This window comes from Nicotiana sylvestris, chromosome 3, assembly GCF_000393655.2.
Source record: "Nicotiana sylvestris chromosome 3, ASM39365v2, whole genome shotgun sequence".
Lineage (NCBI taxonomy): Eukaryota > Viridiplantae > Streptophyta > Magnoliopsida > Solanales > Solanaceae > Nicotiana > Nicotiana sylvestris.
The window spans coordinates 152,336,815-152,358,452 of NC_091059.1; the positions used below are offsets into that span (position 1 = coordinate 152,336,815).

The 21,638-nt window shown below is 35.3% G+C and overlaps 1 protein-coding gene across 1 annotated transcript; it reads right to left on the reverse strand.

The window, feature by feature from the left end:
* Nucleotides 1-345: 345 nt before the first annotated feature.
* On the reverse strand, nt 346-21,117 carry LOC104237580 (WAT1-related protein At5g64700-like). The gene is made up of 8 exons (XM_009791755.2): nt 21,020-21,117; nt 13,349-13,598; nt 13,153-13,215; nt 2,612-2,728; nt 2,275-2,500; nt 2,002-2,160; nt 1,637-1,788; nt 346-917 (listed from the first exon to the last, which is right to left on the reverse strand). Exons 2-8 carry the CDS (start codon nt 13,555-13,557, stop codon nt 662-664), a joined length of 1,182 nt encoding a protein of 393 aa, XP_009790057.1. The 5' UTR covers nt 13,558-13,598; nt 21,020-21,117; the 3' UTR covers nt 346-661.
* Nucleotides 21,118-21,638: the final 521 nt, after the last annotated feature.

The window sequence follows — 21,638 nt, forward strand, 5'->3', positions numbered from 1 at the left end:
GAGGCTCTTGAAGTATCGAAGGGACAAAGAGTACTGAATTCCGTGGCAAAACTAGGGTTGGGCATCGGTCGATTCGGTTCGGTTATGAATATTATTGGTTTAACATATCGGTTATCGGTTTATAAATTTGATAAACCGATAACCGAACCGATAAGATATCGGTTATCGGATATCGGTTAATCGGTTATCGGTTTACCCGATAAGATAACTCAATCTAGAGTTAAGCAAAAAAAAAAAAGACAATTCATCGGAGTTAAGCAAAAAAGAGAAGAATTCACATATAGTATACTAAAGATTTACGCTAGGAGTAACTAGTAAGGTGTATGAAGAATGAAGAATGAAGAATGAAGAAGAAGCAACTGAAGAGTGGGGTTGAGAAAGAATAGGAGAGAATGAACTGAAGCCCTAACATTTGTATATACTTAAGGATAAAGTCGTAATTTTATTAATTCTTATGGGGTTATCGGTTAACCCATTAATAAAATTGGCAAATCGAGGCCCGAACCGATAACCTAATAACCCAATACCGATAACTTAATAAAAAATTAACGGTTCGGATTATCAGTTTTACCCGGTATATGCCCAGCCCTTGGCAAAACTGGTCCCTCCAAATGTCGTCGAAAGCAACTCCTACTAAATCATTCATCACCAAAACTTTATACTACTTTTCTGTTAATTTGTTTATCTTGCTGGACACATTGGATTCCTTTGCTTCTTGTGTTTGAATAGGGGATTGAAATTTAGCACTTTCACGAGCTAAAATTGGAATTTCCATATTTATAGAATGCATTCCTTCATTTTGAGGTGGTGATGCTTCAGCATCCACTGCATCCGATTCAATTCGTACTGTGAGCTCTTTGCTCTTTGCCCGCAGGAACGAGTACAATCCCACTATGATCAGAAACATGCCAATCAAGCTGCAAAAAAAAAAAAAAAAAAAAAGTTTTTGAAGTGTTGTAATTTAATGAAAGTAGGCAACTAAACTTAACAATATAGCAAACACAATTTTTTTAATTATCTTTTTCCGAAAAATATTTTCAAATCATGTTATTATACATTTAACTGAATTTTTAAAGATGTATATCAAAAAATTTGAAGATGAGTTTTAAATATTGAAAAAGTGGATTGTACCACTTTTTCATGTAAAATTTGGTTTCCCCTTATACAACGGTAACATTTTTTCAAGTGAAATTCATGTTCAAACACAATTTTAAATTCCAAATACCGCTTTTCCAAAAAATGATTTTTTTTTAATGTCCAAACGACTACTTAGTGGGTGTTTGGACATAAGAATTGTAAAATTCCAAAAAAAAAAAGTGATTTTTTTTCAAGTAACTGATATTTGAAATTAGAGTTGTGTTTGGACATGAATATAATTTTGGGTTATTTTTAAATTTTTATGAGTGATCTGAGTGAAAATTTTAAAAAATAGCTTTTTGAAGTTTTTCAAATTTTCGAAAAATTCCAAAATTCATCTTCAAGTGAAAATTAAAATTTTTATGGCCAAACACTGATTTCGGAAAAAATAAAAAAATTCTTTATGTCCAAACGAGCTCTTAGTTTGAGTCTTGCATCACAAATATTTTAACTAGCAAATTAGAACCAATATCTTGAGCATGAAAGATCTCAATTTTACCTTCCGATACTGATCTCTTCACCAAGAAAGGCAGCTTCTGTGATAGCTATAAAAATCAAAGACAGAGGATTGAACATAGAGGGGTACGTTGGTCCTCTTCTTGCAACTGCCCATGATATCAGACAAAATGTTGCTGCCGTTGCTAACGCTCCCTGCATTTTACAGGCACTATTAGCTTTTCTCTCAAGTAGATGTTTTCAAACTGATACTACTTCCTCCATTTCATATTTACACCCCTTATAAGATTAACATGCACCACAAGATTCTAAGAGCATTTTTGGTATGTTACACACACCTTTAATTCAATACCAAAATTACTCACTGATCCAAATTTGCCAAGCATGAATTATGGAATTGACTCTTACCGAGTAGAAGATAGTGATTAGCTGCAAATTCAATCCCAGTTTCCAAGAAACCTTTCTTCTATCTATGCATAATCCAATTACCACGCTTTGGATCGTTGCTATTACACATATAATAAATGTTGAAGAATATTTGTAGGGGAACACTTTGGACACCTTGGCCTGTTACATAATTAAGAAAGTGATAATAGCATAAATTACTCATCTTATACATCGATATGAAGCTAACAATTTATCTCAAAAAATTAATTGCCTTAACCTTGGCTACAAATTTACCTGTATAAGGAACCAACAACCATAAGACATGCAGCTACATATCAAGAAAATAGTTCCACGAACCATATTCGTATGATCCTTGGAACTATTTTGATGCTTGTTGTGATGACTGATATGGAACACTTTGCCTTTGTAGAGTGTAATAGTCAGTGCTCCAGCCAAGCACAACATTGCACCTATAAGTTTAACTTTACCAGCCTTGGTCTTCAATCTTAGCTTTTCAACACTTCAGCATATAAAAAACAGAAGTAAAATTAGCAAAGACATAAATGAGCTTGATATATTCCTTGTCCAGAACTTAATGCTATAAATGAGGAAACATCAATTAATTTCATACCGTAATACAGTTGAGAAGATAAAGGTCACTATTGGAATTAGATTGAGGAAGTTAGTAGCATATGTTGCAGTCGTGTCTCGGAGGCCATAATAGAAAAGTCCCATAGCCATTATAATCCTGTTGCATTGGTATAAATTTATTAAAGAGCTATGTAAAATGCTACTAATAATTAACCATGCAAACACTTGCAGATTGTAAGTTCTATAATACATAATTATCACATGGAGTGTTTCAGTAATATATGGCAGCAATGAGTTTTAGTATTATTGTGTTTCAAACTAAGAAACAACCATTAAGACCAAAAAATACAGAAGGAATACTGACTAATCAGGAAGAATATTTTGGAGCAATATAAGTTGGTTACATTTATGTGCCAACAAAATACTTGTGGATAACAATTGCTTGCAAGCTTTCAGGGTTTGGCAACTAGGTACTAGTTGGTATCCATTTGCAGGTTTGAATCTACCTGGGAATGGATCCCCTATCTGAATCAAAGTGTACTAATAATGACATGTGACATACTTAATTTCTTACGTATAAGATAAGGTGTTGTCCCAACGGTCAAGCCACTAAAAGCAAAGGCTTTGGGCCCTAAATTTTGAGGACCCCAAATTTTTTTCTTTTTGTTTTCTACTCGTATTAGTATTGAGACATCGACTAATCTATATTCGTACCGCGTAAGACCTAGCAAAAGAGAGAACATATTTTAATAGGATTTATTTTAACTACAGGACTCGAACCCAATATATCTAATTAAGGTAAGTTGGATCATATATATCTTACAACAATCTTTAGAGGTAGGGTCTAAATATATTGTGTATGTTAAATTGAAAATAAAAAATATTTTATATAAAGTAAAGATAACTTTTAATTTAGTGTTGATGTAACCGTTTAAGCAAAAATTGGAGAAAGAGAATCACTCCCCCTAAACCCTTATCCAAATATAAAATTTTTCATTATCTAAATTTTATGATTTACATCATTAGTGAGGTGCCTATATTATTATTCTCCTTTTACATTTAACACTAAAAACGTGTAATAAACTTTTAGAATCCGTTTTTTGGTATCTTCAATAGTCCAAGTCTTATTTTTTATCTTTCTCATCAGAAAACGGGTACTACATTCTTATATTCTCTTCTTGGTTTCTACAAAAAAGCTTAAGTTCTCGATAAAAGTTATATTGTTCTCTGTAGAAAGAAAAGAGTTTTATTTTTTCTATAAAAAACAAGAGTTGAAGAGTACCGTTGAATAAAGCTATATTGCACATTCTTTTTTTTTTCTTCCTTTTTTCCTCCCTCAGGTTTCAAGCGTTTTAACAAGTATATTAGAACATCAAAAACTATTTCGATATCAAGTTATAAACTTCTTGAATCTGGTTCTATTTTCTAAGATCAACAATTCTTAAGAGAGATTAAATTATTTATAAAAGAAACTATTAACAACTTTACATATTAAAAGCTAAAAAGTAGACTTCAATTAAAAATATATATGAATTTTTTTTCCTTCCGAAAGGCCCCAGATTAAAAATTGGCTTTAAGCCACCAATCTTCTTGGGCCGCCCTTGTCTCTTAGCTCCCGTTTGACCATAAAATTTAGGAGCTTTAAAAAAAAAATATTTTAAAATATCTATTTGTTTATAGATTTTAACTATTTTTTGGCAGATTTTGGAAACAAAATCTTCAAATCCCAAAAACTGCTCTAGAGAGTTTTTGAAGTTTTATACTCACAAAGCTTCAAATTCTTTTCAAGTAAAATGCATGTCCAGACACAATTACAACTTTCAAAAATAATTTTTATCTTTAAAAACTTATTTTTTTTAAGTTTCAACCAAATTTAGGTCTAAATGCTAGCTTATTTAGAAAAAGATAATCTTGAAGCAGAGTAAACAGTTGAGAAATTTCCTAAAGTTTCCTCCTATTTATTTTTAGAAGGATGGATATCGCTTTCTCGTTCCTATTTTCATTATCTTTTGTCTTTTTGGAAGACTAATACCAATCATGTTAGAGAGAAGCGAAGCAAGCTAACACCATTTGTGGTAGTTTAATGATTATCCAGAGGCAATAAAAAGGCTTTGATCGTTCAATTAATTTAAAAAGATGCTTAACCTAAATCCTAACCTAATCATAAAGATGTTGATTAATACCAAAACCCCCTGAGGTTACTGACTAGTGGCTACAAATCCTTGCCATAAATGGTGGCAACCAAATATATCTAATGGTATGCTTCTCAAGTCCTACATGAGTTGGTTTTACCAAATATTAAAGTTAGTATAATACAAGAGGAGATGCTCGTCCGTTGCATCAACACACCTTTTCATGTATAAATTAAGACATGGGTTTGTTAAATTATCTCGATCATTTTAATCATTCTGATTGAGTATAGTCATAAACTCATTCACATTGTCGGATTCCACAATAATGCTGTTTATTAGAGTATGAACATTCTGATGGATTACTGATATAAGATCACCAAATTGTGCACATAAAGACACGCCTGTATGTCGAGACACGCCAAATTGTAGTAATCCATGGCCCAAAGTATCTAACGCGAAGTCTGATTGATCCTATATATCGGAAGGCACAACCAAAGGACATCATTGCATCGACAACTACCAAGATGTACATGTAATTATCGAAACAGCAGCTAGGAAAGTAAAGTCTCCTCGTATGGATATCTATAAATAGGCGTATCAAACGGATCAGTCTACTGAACCTGAATGGGTTAAAAATGAGTTGAGTTAATAAACGGATGAAATGAACTGGGTTAAAATGGGCTAAGGCCATCTTCAATCCAACACTATTTTTGACTTCAAATACTATTTTGATATAAGATTTGGTGTTTTGGTGCTCCAATCCAATACCATTTTTACATCATTTTGGTGTGTTGATGTAACACTATTCATCATCACCATCACTATTCATTAATATTTTATTATATAACACTTTTAATTCAACATATAATAGTTTTTGTAATTACTTATAGTTTTTATGTAATATTGTTATAATATTAATTTTACATCTTAATTTTGGTGTATAATTTTTATAAATAAATTTTCGTATATATTATTTTTATACAAAATTGTTAGTTAATTTTACTGTAAATTATAATTGTATAAAAATGTATAACCCTAAAAAAATAAAAAGTGTAAATCTGGAAGTTGAATATTTATGTAGAAATTAAACAAAATTTATGGGAGTAACATACTAATCCTGGAAGTTGAATATTTATGTAAAAATTAAATTAAATTTTACCATAATATAATATTAATTTAATTATATCATATCAGTGATTTTGTTTTATTTGGATTATCCATAAATATGTATAATTTTTAATATTTGCTTACAATTTATATTATTTAAAAATTTATGGTATAAAATAATTTTATATTAAATGGATATATAAGAAAGGAATATGAGTTATATGGGATGAATGTAAAAAAGGAAAAAGAAAGGATTTGTTTTATGAAATAAAAAATAAATTTAAATAAAAGAAAATAATATAATATAGAAGAGACAGAAGAATATAAAAGAAATATTCTTTTTTGTGTAAAACAATAGTGTAGTGGGTTGAAATTAATTTGTACATTTTTGGTGTTTACACTATTTTGATGTAAAAAAAATGGTGCAAGGGTTGGAGATGCCCTAAATAATAGCTCATCATCACCCAACCCAATCAACTCTGTTTTAATTTCTTCATTTGATTCATTGTGTAATTACCTAGTAAAACTAATAAAAATTGCTTTTCTTTATGTTATGGCCATATATTATAACATATCAAATAAAGAAGTATTTTACTATTTTGACAAGGTTTCTCATGGGTCAATTTGAGTTACATATTTAGTCCAAATCAACTCAACTTCTAGATGGATTAAATTGAGCGTATCAAAATGGATTGAGTTAATAATTTGACAGCTCAATTTTAGACGGGTTGAGTGGGTCACGAAACAACAACAAAAACAAAAAACCCAGTGAAATTATATAAATGGAGTCTTGAAAAGATTGTGTATACGCATACCTTACCTCTACTTTATCAAGGTAGAGAGATTAATTCCGAGAGGCTAATATTGATACCCCTATCTATAACAAGGTTTTCTACGCTAATAAACTTTGATTTCATTGCTAAAAAATGTTCATAGAAAAAACTTTCTCTCTCTAGAATGAGAGCTCCTCTCAGCTAAGACTGGATGGCAAGGAAATCGAAGACGGGAGGGAGAGGGCAAGGAATAAAGAGCAACCTACCAGTGATAAACATGGGGAGAAGGGGGATTCCCCAGTCAGAGGATGCTAAGAGAACGAAGAGTGTGAATGTAATCCAAGGAGTAGTTCCACTGGAGTTTTAGCAGACATCGCATCTGATAGTGACTCCAATGGCACCTAGCAGGGCAATTGGTACACCAATTGCAACTACTGGTACACCAAATGCAAATACTGGCGAACAGAACACAAGCAGGGCATCTTGGGTAGATCGAGTTGATGTAGAGGAGAAATCTACAACTGAGAAAGGTACAAACCAAAAAACTAACCCCTAGCCCTAAATCATGGAGTAATATAGTTGGGAAATCACAATTGAGGGAGGGTTTTGACTTAGTAGCAGCAGAAAAACTGGCTACGAATATAAAAATCACCATGAATGATATTAAGGAGGAGATAGAATACTGGCAATCAGCTGTTGTCTGCTATGTGTTGGGATCGAATACTCCCCCTAACAATCATAGAAGGGTACTGTAACAGTCATAGAAAGTAGTTGAAGATGGGATTCAGACTTTTGATAGGAACCTGTGATTGTAAAGCCATGGAGACCAGAAAAGGAAATGAACAAGATCACAGCTGAAAATGTACCTATCTGGATAAAATTGATAGGATTGGATCTGAAGTATTGGAGGCAAGCGACACTAACAAAAATAGCAGGATTGGTTGGAAAACTAGTGAAAGCTGATGCAAAAACCACTATGAAAGAAAGGTTGTTGTATGCTAGGGTACTGGTTGAGGTCCAATTGAACCAAACATACCCAGATATAATCCTGTTTGAAAGTGAATGCAGGTAATCAAGCAGAGAGTGGAGTATGAATGGAAACCTATACTTTACGAACATTGTAAGATCTTTGGACATGAGAAGCAGCAAGGCAGAAAGCTGAATAAGCAGCCAGAAGATACTCAAAAAGCGCAGGTGAATATCATACAAAAAGATAACACAACAGCTGGGGAAAGCAAGACAGATGGAGATAAAGTGAAGGAACTGCAGCATAGCCCTAGAAGACCTAGACAACAGATGCAGTACAAAGAGGTGGTTGTTACTACAAGCAATCCCTTTGCATCTCTAGGAGAAGTAAGTAGTGCAACAATGACAAACAACAAAGAAGGGAAGCCTGGAGAGGGAGGAAAAGGAAAGAAATGAAGCAAGCTGAAAATGCTACCAACTCAGCCGTAGCACCAAGGGGGAACCAAGCTATGGCTTCAATAAGTAGTACAATTAAGAACACAGTGATGGGTCCAGGTACGGGAAAGGGTGGGGAAATCCCCCCTCCCCCATGCTAGATAAAATTGAATTTTGGAACACCAAGGGTCTGAATAGACAGGCAAAATAAAAAGAAATGAATCTGTTTATGCACAACTATAAAGTTGGTCTATTTGGACTCCTGGAAACAAAGGTTAAAAGCATAAAGCTCAGGTAGCAACCTTTAACCTATGTAATGGATGGTGTTTCACCATAAATCTTAACCATCACCCTGGTGGTAGATTTGGTTACTCTGGAAGCCACAAATATTTGAAGTTAACATAAAAGAAATGGCCTCACAAATGATCCATTGTGAGGTGATACATAGAGGGACTAAGCTGGTGTTTCAGGTGACACCAGTGTATGAGTTCAATGACCAGGCTCTAAGAAGGGAACTATGGCAACAACTTATGGGGATGCATGGTACAATATAAGGGACGGGTAGTATTGGGAGATTTCAATTGTATTCTCAACAGAGATGAGAGAATTGGCAGTCCTGTCTCTCTGTCAGAAATAAGAGAGTTTAAGCATTGTGTTCAAGTTTGTTCTTTAAAGGATCTGAGATCATCAGGGGCATTCTACACATGGAATAACAAGCATGGAGATTGCAGCAGAGCTTACAACAAAATTGATAGAGTCCTAGTCAATAGTGACTGGATTACCACTCTACCAAGTCCTGAAGCACACTTTGGAAATGAAGGACTAATAGATCATTGTCCAGTAATAATAAACTGGGAAACTGGGCAACAACCAAACCAATGTAGATTTAAATACTTCAACATGTGGAGTCAGGCACCAAACTTTCAGTAGACAGTTAAGCTTAGCTGGGAAAGAAGTATAGCTAGTACAAAAATGTTTGGGATGGTAGGAAAGTTGAACAGACTCAAATCCACTCTTAAGGGAATAAACAAAGCAAACTTTAGTGATGTGGAAATCAATACAGAAAAGGTCAAGAAGGAGCTGGATGAATGTCAAAGCAAATTGCATAAAGACCTTAAGAACCTACAGCTAATAGAGTATGAAAGGAGATTAATAGAAGAGTACCAGAAATGGAAGCTAGCTAGAGACCAATACTTCAGACAGAAATGCAAGATCCAATGGCTAAAACTATGGAGATTTGAACACAAAGTTCTTTCATAGTATTCTAAACGCAAGAAGAAATACCAACAAGATTTTCACAATCAAGAGTAACAATGGAGAGATCAGTACTGACTTACCAGTGATAGCACAAAGTTTTGTAGAGTTCTACACATCTTTGTTAGGATCTTCAGGCACTAGCAGGTAGGTATGTACAAATAAAACCGACAAACCACACCAACCCAATAATCCGAGTCAAACCGATAAAAAAACCCGACTATGATTTGGTTTGGTTTTAACTAAAGAAAGTCAAACCGAAACTAAACCAACCCGGCATTATATATATAAATTTTTTAGATATATTTAATATATAAATATATTTATTATGACGTAATTTATAAATATTTCTTAAAAATTTTCATAATTTTATCTTTTAATGTATTATTTTAAGGTTTGACTTAGAACTTTTGACTGTTTCAATAAGTTTTATAGCCATTAATATTAGTAAATTAAATAATACTAAAAAAAAAACCCAAACCAAAATCAAATCAATACTTATGCTAACAAAAGGCATCCAATTCAATAGTCAATACCCCAAACGAGAATGTATTGAATATCTATTTTTTGTTTTGCAATAATTTAGATAAAAATGTAATTAAAACTCCCTTATTAGTCTACTTACTTTAGCATGACTTAGTACTTTTAGATTATGTCTATTTTTATTATGGTTTTTTAATTAGCAATATTTATATTACATAATTTTTATTGTCTTTATTGTTGAATATTTTAGGATAATGCCATGACACATCTCATATTTTGTATTATTTTCTTGGAAAATACTTTATATAATTGTATCTTACTAGGATTAAAGAAATATTTTGTGCACAAATTATATATTTTGTTCTACGAAGATTTTACCGAAAAAAACTCGAATAACCCGAAAATCCGAGAAAATCCGAGAACTCGAGACTGAAAAACCCGAGTTTTATTAGTTTGGTTTGATATTTAGATTTAATAACCCGACACAATTGGTTTGGTTTGGTAATCGTAAAATCTGAACCAACCCAACCTATGTACATCCCTACTAGCAGGACCAGAGTCTGCAGCTCAACTGTGAAAGATGGCCCAGTGGTCTCAGGGGAGCATAGGAAGATGCTTATAGAAGAGTTCACTGAACATGAGATGAAACAGCCCTATGGGAGATAGAATGTGAGAAAGCCCCAGGTACAGACGGCTATATCAACTATTGGGATATCATTAAGGATGACCTATTAGCTAGGGTGATGAAATTCTTCAAAACTGGGAAACCTTTGAAGGTATGGAATGAAACTGTACTCGCTCTAGTTCCTAAGAAGGATCATGCTGAAACTGTGGGAGACTATATACCCATAGCATGCCGCGACACAATATACAAGATAATTTCCAAGATGTTGTCCAATAGACTGACGAAGGTGCCGCCAGAGATCATTTCTGTTAATCAGAGTGCATTTGTAGCAGGAAGATCCATTGCCTAGAATGTGCTTATTTTCCAGGACTTGGTTAGACTGTAGAACAAAAAACACACTACCAGCAACTGCCTGATAAAGTAGACTTGAAAAAAGCATATGACACTATTGAATGGGAGTTTGTGGAAGAGATAATGCATGCACTGAATTTTTCATACCATTTCATCCGATGGACTATGAATTGTATCACAACAGCTAAGTACTGTATTTCAATGAATGAGGGCTATATGGAAATATAATAGGTAGAAGAGGGCTGAGACAAGGGGGCCCTATCTCTCCTCTTCTATTTGTCATATGCATGAAATACTTTACAATAATAATGGACTAGGTGGAAAATCATCAAGAATTTGGGTTTCATGCAAAATGTAAAAGTCTTAGGCTGCATCATCTATGTTTTGCAGATGATGTCTTGTTATTTAGCAGAGGAGACTTCCAGTCTGTCCTCCTTATACTGAGAGGATTGAAGATATTTTCCAATACTTCAGAATTATATACAAATGCAGCAAAGTCAAACATATTCAGTGTGAGCATGCAACCCCAATATGAGGAAAACTTACTATGACTGGCTATGCAAAAAAGCACCCTACCTTTTAGATACCTTGGAGTACTAATATCTGCTCGAAAACTATCAAAAATGGATTGTGAAGTTTTGAATGAGAGACTAACAGCACGAGCAATGAGCTGGGGTACCAGACATCTCTCCTATGCCGGGAGAGTGATGCTCATTAATTCAGTTCTACTTCATATACATAGCTACTGGGCTTCCATTTTCATCTTACCAAAGTTAGTGCTCAAAGGAATCTTTGCAATATGTAGAAATTTTCTATGGGATGATAAAGTGGTCACAAATAGAACCCCTCTTGTGGCCTGAGACCTGGTATGCAGGCCAAAGAGAGAAGGAGGACTGAGAATCACAGAGTGCCAGAAGTGAAATGAAGCTGCAATAGCAAAATACGTTTGGAACATTGCTAAAAAAGCTGATAACTTGTGGGTCAAATGGATCAATAATATCTACTTAAAGGGTACTAGTTGGTGGCAATATATCCCCCACTGGATTGCTGTTGGTACTGGAAAAAGGTCTGCAATATAAGAGATACATTTGCAACAGGTTTTGTGATAAATGACTGGCTAATAACTCAAGGTAAATACACAGTGAATGCTGGCTACAAATGGAGAATGGGAGAGCAGGAGGACTGGCCTTGGTGGAGATGAGTATGGAGCAGAGGAAATATGGCAAAACATAGTTTCATCTGCTGGTTGGTGTTGCATAAAAGATTACTCACAAAAGAGAGGCTATACAGACTAGGAATAAGTCAAGATGATAAATGTGTAATGTGTGGTGCTAACACAGAGACCATAGAACATTTGTACTTTGAATGTGCATTCTCCCAAAGGTGCCTACAAGGTATACTTAACTGGACAGGAAGTGGAGTGCAACAGATGGACATAAATGAGATATGGAGGATATTAGCAAGGACCACCAAAGGTAGAAACTGCAGGGCTTTTGTTATTGCAACTATGGCAGCAGTGGTTTATCACATCTGGAAAGCAAGGAACCTGGCGTACTGGGAATCCAAATACCACGACCTGAAGTCGTGATGGAACAGATACAACAAGAGTGCAAAATGCGTAGAAACATATTCATCAACATAAAGCAGGGCAATAAAGAAAGGGAGTGACTGAGCAACAAACTTAGCTTAACTTAGAGAGTGTTCATAGTTTACATAATATAGATACTTGAAACAGTTGTAAAGTTATATACGCATGAAGAATAGAATAAGAATTTAGAAGGTAACATTTAGGAGAGGCAGATTGTACGAAGCTGAGAATACTGTACTTGTTCGTGGAGATTAATAAAAAAAATTTCACCAAAAAAAAAAAAACTTGAAAAAGAAATTATAGAGCTAAAAAAAATGTGCATTGATATTGAGGATTCATACAAACGACCCTAACTAACATGGTGATCTGAAACATACTTGTTGTCATAGAAATAACATATAGGTGGTCAAATTCAGAAATATATAATACTACATATTTCAGAAAATCAACCAAACTAATTCACAAGAAACTTGTTGATTTGATATAAAACATGAATGTCCATAGAACTAATCGACAGAGGACTACATCTTAATGCATGTTTCATAAGTACTCTAAGCGCAAATCGACAAAGAATGATCTAGTGTTAAAGGATTATATGAGCAAATCCGCTTTCTTAGAACTATTGAATTGAGTAGTATTAACACTTCGTCATTGCCTTCTCGTACATGCCCTCACTCTATTAGTACATAATATAGAAAAGAAATTCAGAAAAAAAACTATTGTCATGAAAGGTGGCAAGAAATAGAACGACCCATTTGTCATTTTGCCATCATAAAAAAGGCTCAAGTTCCCATGCATGGTTTGTTAAGCCTTACACTAAAAATCTTGAAACGAGATTTTTTTTTTTTTGGAACAAACAAAACTTACCCGGTTAATGCGATCATGAAAAGCCAGAAAAAAACGGACCATGTCACTTTCTTCAAGCTATCTCTACAAAATAACAAACACCAAAAAAAAAAAAAACGTAATCAGAAAAAAGATACATATATTAAAGAAAATGACATTAACTGTACTGAAACTCATTAATTTGAAAGAGGAAAAGAAAAAGGAAGATAAAGATAACCTTTCCCAAATAAAAGCAAAAGGTGCGATACATAGAGTGGCGACGACATGACGGTAAGCCATGAGTGCGAAAACAAAGGTCCCTTTACTTAATATCACCTTTGAAAGAAGTTGTAATCCAGTTGCTATTGCTTGAACTGTTAACATTCCTATCAATACATTTGATCTCTTCAACTTTTTCTTTATCTCCTCCATCTTCATCTCCTTCATTAATTCTCTTTATTCCTTCTCTTCTTTCTTGTTGACAAAATCTGCGTGTACATATACAAAGAAAGAGAGAAAAAACTCACAATCTTTGGTATGGTCTCTTTTTTTGCTCCTCATGTTTCTTCTTGATATGTGGAAATTAAGGAAGATTTAAATACGAAAGTGAAGAAATAAAATCAGCAAAGGAGAGTGATCTCCTGGATCCCAGCAACGACTTGAATGTCGAGTTGGCTCTTTGTGTGAGAGTCCTATATACATACGATTCAGTTTAATTACCCACGTTTTAATTGGTTCTCTCTCTTTCTCCTTGGTGGATAAATGAGAATTGATAGGGAAAATCTCGGAACTGATTTTTGCGGTATATTACATGCATTTTGTTCGTGGCCACGTGCAGTGCAAGCCAAATTAACCAATTTTAATTCCTATTGCCTTTCCAAATCAATATCAATATCAATAATAATAGGAATAACAGTTAACACTCCAATAAAGAGTCCTTTACGTTCTCTACTTTTACCATTGCATGTGTCCAGTTTGTACTCCCAACCAGTGTTGGATACGTTTCTTTTATGCAGATAGACAGCAAAGATGTGAAACAGAATTCTGGTAGAAGTTATATTCACAAATGAGACACAATTCTAAACACCAAACGTAATTAATGTCTTATGGCTAATGGTTATGGGGGGGGGGGGCAACTGCATGCAATATCAATCTTAATTTGTTCGTTGAAAATATAATAAATACTCCTAAGCTCTTTACTCTAAGGACAACTTTGAAATAAGAAATTAATTTCTTCTTGAAATCTAAAAAATCAAATATTATGGACTACAAGAAAAATGCCAAAAAATCAATTAAAATGGATCGAAAGGAGTAAGATATTTATAATATTATTATAAATAATTTGTGATAAGTATAAATTGGTAACTGATAAAATATACATAGAATCTTTATATTATTAGAACTCAAATCCTTTGTAACCAAGTGACATTTGTTAGTCCCTAACAAACAGCATATACGAATCGGGGACGTAAGCTTACTCTCCAGGATTTGGCTGGTTTCTATTTTTAGACGATTTGTTCATCACAGTATTTGCGCCGATGGAAGATATCTCTTTCGTTATGCACATTGGATTCTAACATCAAAACAAATAGAAGCATAATATGTCTGTATACAGTAGAAATCGTGGTTACCCGATTTCGTGGGCTCGAGGGTCACTTCAAGAGCGAGATCGAAATAGATTAGGAGCAAGCCCGATGTATACGGTCAAAATCATATGCCTCCGATTTGTAGGCTCGAGAAGTCGCATCAAGGACAAAAATTCGATATAGACCAGGCTCGGGCTCGAAGGTAGAATAAGAGGCTCGAAGACCTAAGTGCTCGAGGAACATCGGAGCCAGGTATGACTGACTCTGAAACAGTGTTGTTATGAGTTTGTTACAGAAGGACAAGATTCCCGCCACGTCCCCAAAATCATAGCGTAAATTCCGGAATAGATTTGTACAAATTAGTACAAATCCGTACTAGGCGGTTATACAGCTGTCCCCAATTTTCTTATTGTAAATAGAAATGTACCCCATTTTAGGGTTCCCCTATTATATAAAAGGGACCCCAATCATTTGTAAATGACATCTAATGATTGGAAAAGAATACACTCTCTTACTTTTTCGCTCATTGTTCATCAGAATTGTCCTTTAGCTTTATTATTCTTGATTTATTGTTCTTGACCAATCTCGAGGTCACTTTGACTCGAGGTCGATACTGCCTTCTCTACTGGTTTGGTCTTACTTATTTCCTTCATCTATACTTCATATTTCTTGATTATTAATTGGTATTGAACTAAATCACATATCTTTAAAACCACAAATCAAATTTAATTGTTACTCGTATTTTCGAGGTAAACAGTTTGGCGCCCATCGTGGGGCTAAAGATAATAGTGATTATTTCAGTACTGATTCTCATAACACACGTTATTTTTACACTTGTTCTTGTCAAGAATTTTTGTTCTCAGATAAAAACATGTCAAACTCGCAAAACACACCTGTACACGACAACAGTGGCCTTGGATTTCATGGGGAAAACAACAATGTATGGGCATGTGTACCACCGATAAACCTTGAGAAAGTGCCAAATGTGGAACCAGTCGATGTTAGTTCACACATTGCTTTGAATGCGGATCTAGGTGCAGACCTCGGAGGAAGTGTACGCAGGGAAGCCCAATCTAGGGGCCAAGGAACACATGGTATAAGAGATGGGGGAATCAAGCTACAAGTAATATTCGAGATGCTACAAGCTCAACAGATTGCCATCACTTAACTTCAAAGTCAGGATAAAATTCCAAGTGTGGTCGAACCAGGGGACACTCGACGTACTGAGCCGGTGTCAGAGAGACCAAACGGTAATGGCTCGGGAACTGACCCCATGATTATGAGGATGCTCGAGGAACTCACCAAGAGAATCGAGTCGAGGGACAAGAAGATTGAGGATAATGACAAAATAATAGAGACTTATAACTCCCGTGTTTATCAAATACCGGGGGCACCCCCAATCTTAGAAGGACTAGATTCTAAAAAGTTCGTGCAAAGACCATTCCCCTAGTGCGGATCCGAAGCCAATCCCCAAGAAGTTTCGTATGCCCGAGATTCCCAAGTATAACGGGACGACCGATCCGAATGAACATGTCACCTCATATATGTGCACCATCAAAGGAAACGACTTGGAAGATGATGAAATCGAATCCGTACTACTGAAGAAGTTCGGGGAGACTCTATCCAAGAGTTCCTTGATACAGTATCATAACTTACCCCTTAATTCTATTGATTCGTTTGCCATGCTTGTAGATTCTTTTGTAAAAACACACGCCGGAGCCATTAAAATTGCAACGAGAAAGTCAGACCTTTTCAAGGTAAGATAGAACGATAACGAGATGCTCAGGGAATTCGTATCTCGGTTCCAAGTAGAGAGAATGGATTTGCCTCCGGTCACCGATGACTAGGCTATTCAAGCTTTCACTCAAGGTCTCAACACTCGGAGTTCTATAGCTTCACATTAGTTGAAGCAAAGTTTACTCAAATACCCGGCTGTCACTTGGGCCGACGTACATAATCGGTACCAGTCGAAGATTAGAGTCGAGGATGATCAACTAGGGACTCCTTCGGGTCTGTTTATCCTAGCAGGCCCATGGGTAAGACCAAAATGGACATCGATAGAGAGCCTAGGTTCAATAGAGATCGATATCAACCGTATAACGCAGACCGTAGAAGCAGTGAGTCTGGGCAATGCTTTGCATGAAATAAGAGGAGAAATGATCGAGGTCAAAATTCAGGGGGGCTTGATGCCGAGGAAGATCACGTTAAATATCCAACATCTGAATAAAAGTACGACCCCAATCCAATCCTTTCTATTTTTTTGACTAACACTTGCAGGTTTTCGACAAGGATCGGCATGAAGCTTTGGACCTTAAAGCAGGCGTTGCACTCTTTTTCCCTTAGATCGATTTTTGTCCTAAATGGGTTTTTCCGGCGAGGTTTTTAACTAGGCAACCATTGTCGTGTTAACTTAGAGCAATTCAACTGTATCCGAGGTTCCCTACAATAAGCCTCGAGTACTAAAGGGCATTGCCCTCGAATGTCTACTTTGTTTCAAGGAAATCACTTTAGTACATCGGGTCTCGATAGGAGAACTTTGTAATGGGCCAAACGGTCGGATGAACCGTGTCCCTATAGAATAGTCGAGCCCCAATGGTGAAACATGTACGCATGTATCAATTATCCAAAGAAGTATTCTTTCTATATCAAAACACTTTGTGTATCAAAGAAACTTACTACTATACGAACATCATACTTGTGATTCCACGAGAAATGACTCAAGGGCCAAAACGCAAATACACCTCGAATACGCGGGAACTGTCATCGACAACCAACACATTCGACTATCTGAACTCGAATTTATAAGACCTAAAAGAGGCATCCCTCGACGCAAAGGCCAAGGACATCATACTCAGGGACTAACCTTTCGGACAAGTTCGAAAGGTTATCGGGAAACAAGTCCAAGAGACATACCCGAAGTCTACGACTATATTAAAGGCTACGACCATATTAAATGCTACGGCCATATTAAAGGCTACGGCCATATTAAAGGCTACGACCATATTAAAGACTATGGTCATGTTACAGGCTACGACCATATTAAAGGCTACAACCATATTAAAGACTACGGTCATATTAAAGATTACGGTCATGTAAAAGGCTACGACCAAAATAATGCGGCTTAGAGACGTCCGACTTCCGTCATAAATTAAAGGCCTTCGAGTACTTCAAAAAACCAGTTAAACTCGGCTACCCTCGGCAAAAGCAAAAAAGGCTTCGATAACATCAGCCTTCGAAAAAGCCTCAAGAGGTATTAACACAAACGGGTTCTGTTCGATTGAACCTTTGAAAAACCCAACGGGTACAAAAAACACATGTTAAGAAATAAAGAAATTTTCACTAAGTCTTTTAGCCGAAAAAGAGGAAAATTATAGCCGTCTTAGAGGCCGAATTGACCCAACTTAAAGAGCTTAAGCGCCGATCTAAAAGAGCCTAAGGGCCAATATAAAAAAACCTAAGGGCCAAATTTACTTCGAGTTCGAGCAAATCCTCACTCGACTATAAAGCCTAAGGGCTAACTCTATTTCGAGTTCGAGCAAGTCCTCACTCGATCATAAAAGCCCAAGGGCTATCTTAACCCGAGTTCGAGCAAACCCTCATTCGGGGACTATCCATGAAACCTATGGGCTAACTTCATTTCTAGTTCGTGCAAGTACTCACTTGACTACTAAGCTCAAAGGCTATCCGAGTCCAAGAAAACTCTCACTCGGGGACTATCTTTCGAGCCAAGGGCCGCCTCATCTCAAGTTCGAGCATGTCCTCACTTGGCCATAAGGCCTAAAGGCTATTTTCATTTTAAGTTCAAGCGTTCACTCACTCAACTATCAAGCCCAAGGGCTACCTTACCTCATTGACTGTTGAGCCTAAGAGCTACTCAAACTTAAGTTTGAATGGTCATTCAGGGACCATTGATCAGAAACATTAGAGGGCAGAACTTATTATCGGTCATTACCATCTCAAACTTTGGACATTTAAAAGGAATTTTATGATAAGGCGCTTTGACCCGCACAAAAGGGTAACAGATTCAGAAGCCATGGAAGGAAAAAGGCTTTGTATAAACCTTTTTACAAGAGCTATAGGTCACGATCAAGAGTTCCTCGTAAGGGCCGATCAGCCTCAAAAGCAAAAAATTACTAAGAGCACGAAACCCAAGCGGCACGGTCCTTATCGGCAGAAGTGTCTTCGCCCTTAGAACTTTCCCCACTACTGGACTTGCTAAAAGTTCTCGGAGTTTTCCTCGAGAAAGGCCAACTTCCAAGCTCTCGTTTCCTCAGTCGCTTATGTCACGATGATGATGTCGTGGCAAATCGGGATAAAGATCAAGGACTCAATTTGTTTCTTGTTGTTATACTCTAAGAAACGCGGGTACTATCTGTATACGGTAGAAATCGGGGCTACCCGATTTCGTGGGCTCGAGGGTCACTTCAAGAGAGAGATCAAAATAGACTAGGAGCAAGCCCGATATATACGGTCAAAATCATATGCCTCCGATTTTGTAGGCTCGAGAAGTCACATCGAGGACAAAAGTTCAATATAGACCAGGCTAGGGCTCGAAGGTAGAATAAAAGGCTCGAAGACCTAAGTGCTCGAGGAATATCGGAGCCAGGTATGACCGACTTCGAAACAGTGCCGTTATGAGTTTGTTACAGAAGGACAAGATTCCCGCCACGTCCCCAAGATCATGACGTAAATTCCAGAATAGATTTATACAAATTAGTACAAATCTGTACTAGGCGGTTATACAACTGTCCCCAATAGGATTTCTTACTGTAAATAGAAATGTATCTTATTTTAGGGTTCCCCTATTATATAAAAGGGACCCCAATCATTTGTCAATGACATCTAATGATTGGAAAAGAATACACTTTCTTACTTTCTCGCTCATTGTTCATCAGAATTGTCCTTTAGCTTTATTATTCTTGATTTATTGTTCTTGACCAATCTCGAGGTCACTTTGGCTCGAGGTCGATACTGCCTTCTTTACTGGTTTGGTCTTACTTATTTCCATCTATACTTCATATTTTTTTGATTATTAAATGGTATTGAACTAAATCACATATCTTTAAAATTACAAATCGAATTTAATTGCTACTCGTATTTTCGAGGTAAACATATTTATATATAAACTTATTTTACTTAATTATAATTAATTGTTATATTTTCTCACTTCATCAAATCATTTTACCATAATAAATTGATATCCATTTGATGTAAACATACGGTAAAAATACTGAAGTGTCACCTTCAGGCGAATACAGATAAACTTCAGTCAATATACATGAAGATGTAGTGCGTACATATGCATGGATTCAAGCTCGTAGTTCCACCAAACTGGGTTTGATTGAATTAAAATGGATTAGTTGTTTGCTTTGTACTAAAGAAAGTACAATAGAAAAGGAAACTGATGTATTTCTATCCTTTGACATATTTGTAATTTTGCTCCTACTCATTTTATGCTGCAAATAATGTACAAACGGAAAAATTCTTCCAGTGGTCCTATTTCTTCTGTAACCAGTATTCTAAAGATAAATAACCCAATATATATATTTGGTTTCTCAGTTTATGTTTGATTTCTTTTAGAACCAATAATGAAAAATAATTTGTTTCCAGTTTCCCCTTTTTCGTTGATTGCGTTCTTCTATATTAAACAATAAGGCAGACACCGTTCGATTTATATCTTATCGCTCCTTCGGTCCTTCCTTCGAAAGTAATATATATTTCACAAAACCTATTTATCACAATTTACTTTAATCTAATCTAATATTCAAAAAAATATTTATATAATATAAAGTTTAAATGTATAAATATATATGTCACAGAATAACAGCTTAATAAAGCTCTTTGTGCTAATTTCTTGCTTAAATTAATTATGTCCCAAATGTCAAAAATATCTTAAATTTACTATTATACTAGTGGAATTTCTAATAACTAAATAATACTTTATTCAACTAATTATACTGTAAATGTCAATAATTAAAGGGCAAGTACTAACTACAGTTCTTCTTTTCATCATCTAGCTAGTTGTTTCTTATGTTATATAGTGGAGCTAGCAATCAGATTACTTGTTTAAAAAAATCTTAATGTTATAAAACGAATAAGAATTATTGTATTAGAATCGTAATAATAACAATTATAGCTTATACAGAAAAAATAATTACAGAAACTGCGAAAAAAAAATCTCAAGCATTTAACATTTTAGATTCAAATGACTAAAAGTCATAAGCAACAATAAATTCCCCATAGAAGAATCATCTGAAATGGAAAAGAATGCTTACTGCAATTTATGCACGGACAACTGAAATTGAAAAAAAAAATCCATTTACCTCAAACCGTAATTTGATTAACCCAAAGCTTCAATCGAACACTAGATGAACATTAGAATTTTTTTTTTAGTGCTTTGGCGAACGCAATGAGATTACCTGCTATTAGCTTAATCCTCCCGTTTAAGACATGCATTAGTATAAATTGCTCCACAGCCCCTATATAGAGCCTCGACTTAATGACCTATAAATGATAGATTATCTACTAATTCCTCTAACTGCGCCAAGTGTAACTGCTAATCTATGGCCTATGGGTGGTGTCACTTGTTATGCTTTTGCCTTAGTGCCACCGAGAGGTGTACAAAGGAAACCGACAAACTGCACCAATCCGATAATCCAAGTCAAACCGAGAAAAAAAATCCGATTATGATTTGGTTTGATATTGGAAAAAAAACCCGACCATAATTGGTTTGGTTTGGTTTTAACTAAAGAAAGTTAAACCGAAACCAAACCAACCTGACATTACATATATAGAAATTTTAGATATATTTAACATATAAATATACTTATTGTGATGTAATTTATAAATATTTTTTAAACTTTTTCATAATTTTATCTTTTAAGGTATTATTTCAAGGTTGTACTTAGAACTTTTGAATGTTCCAATGAGTTTTATAGCCAT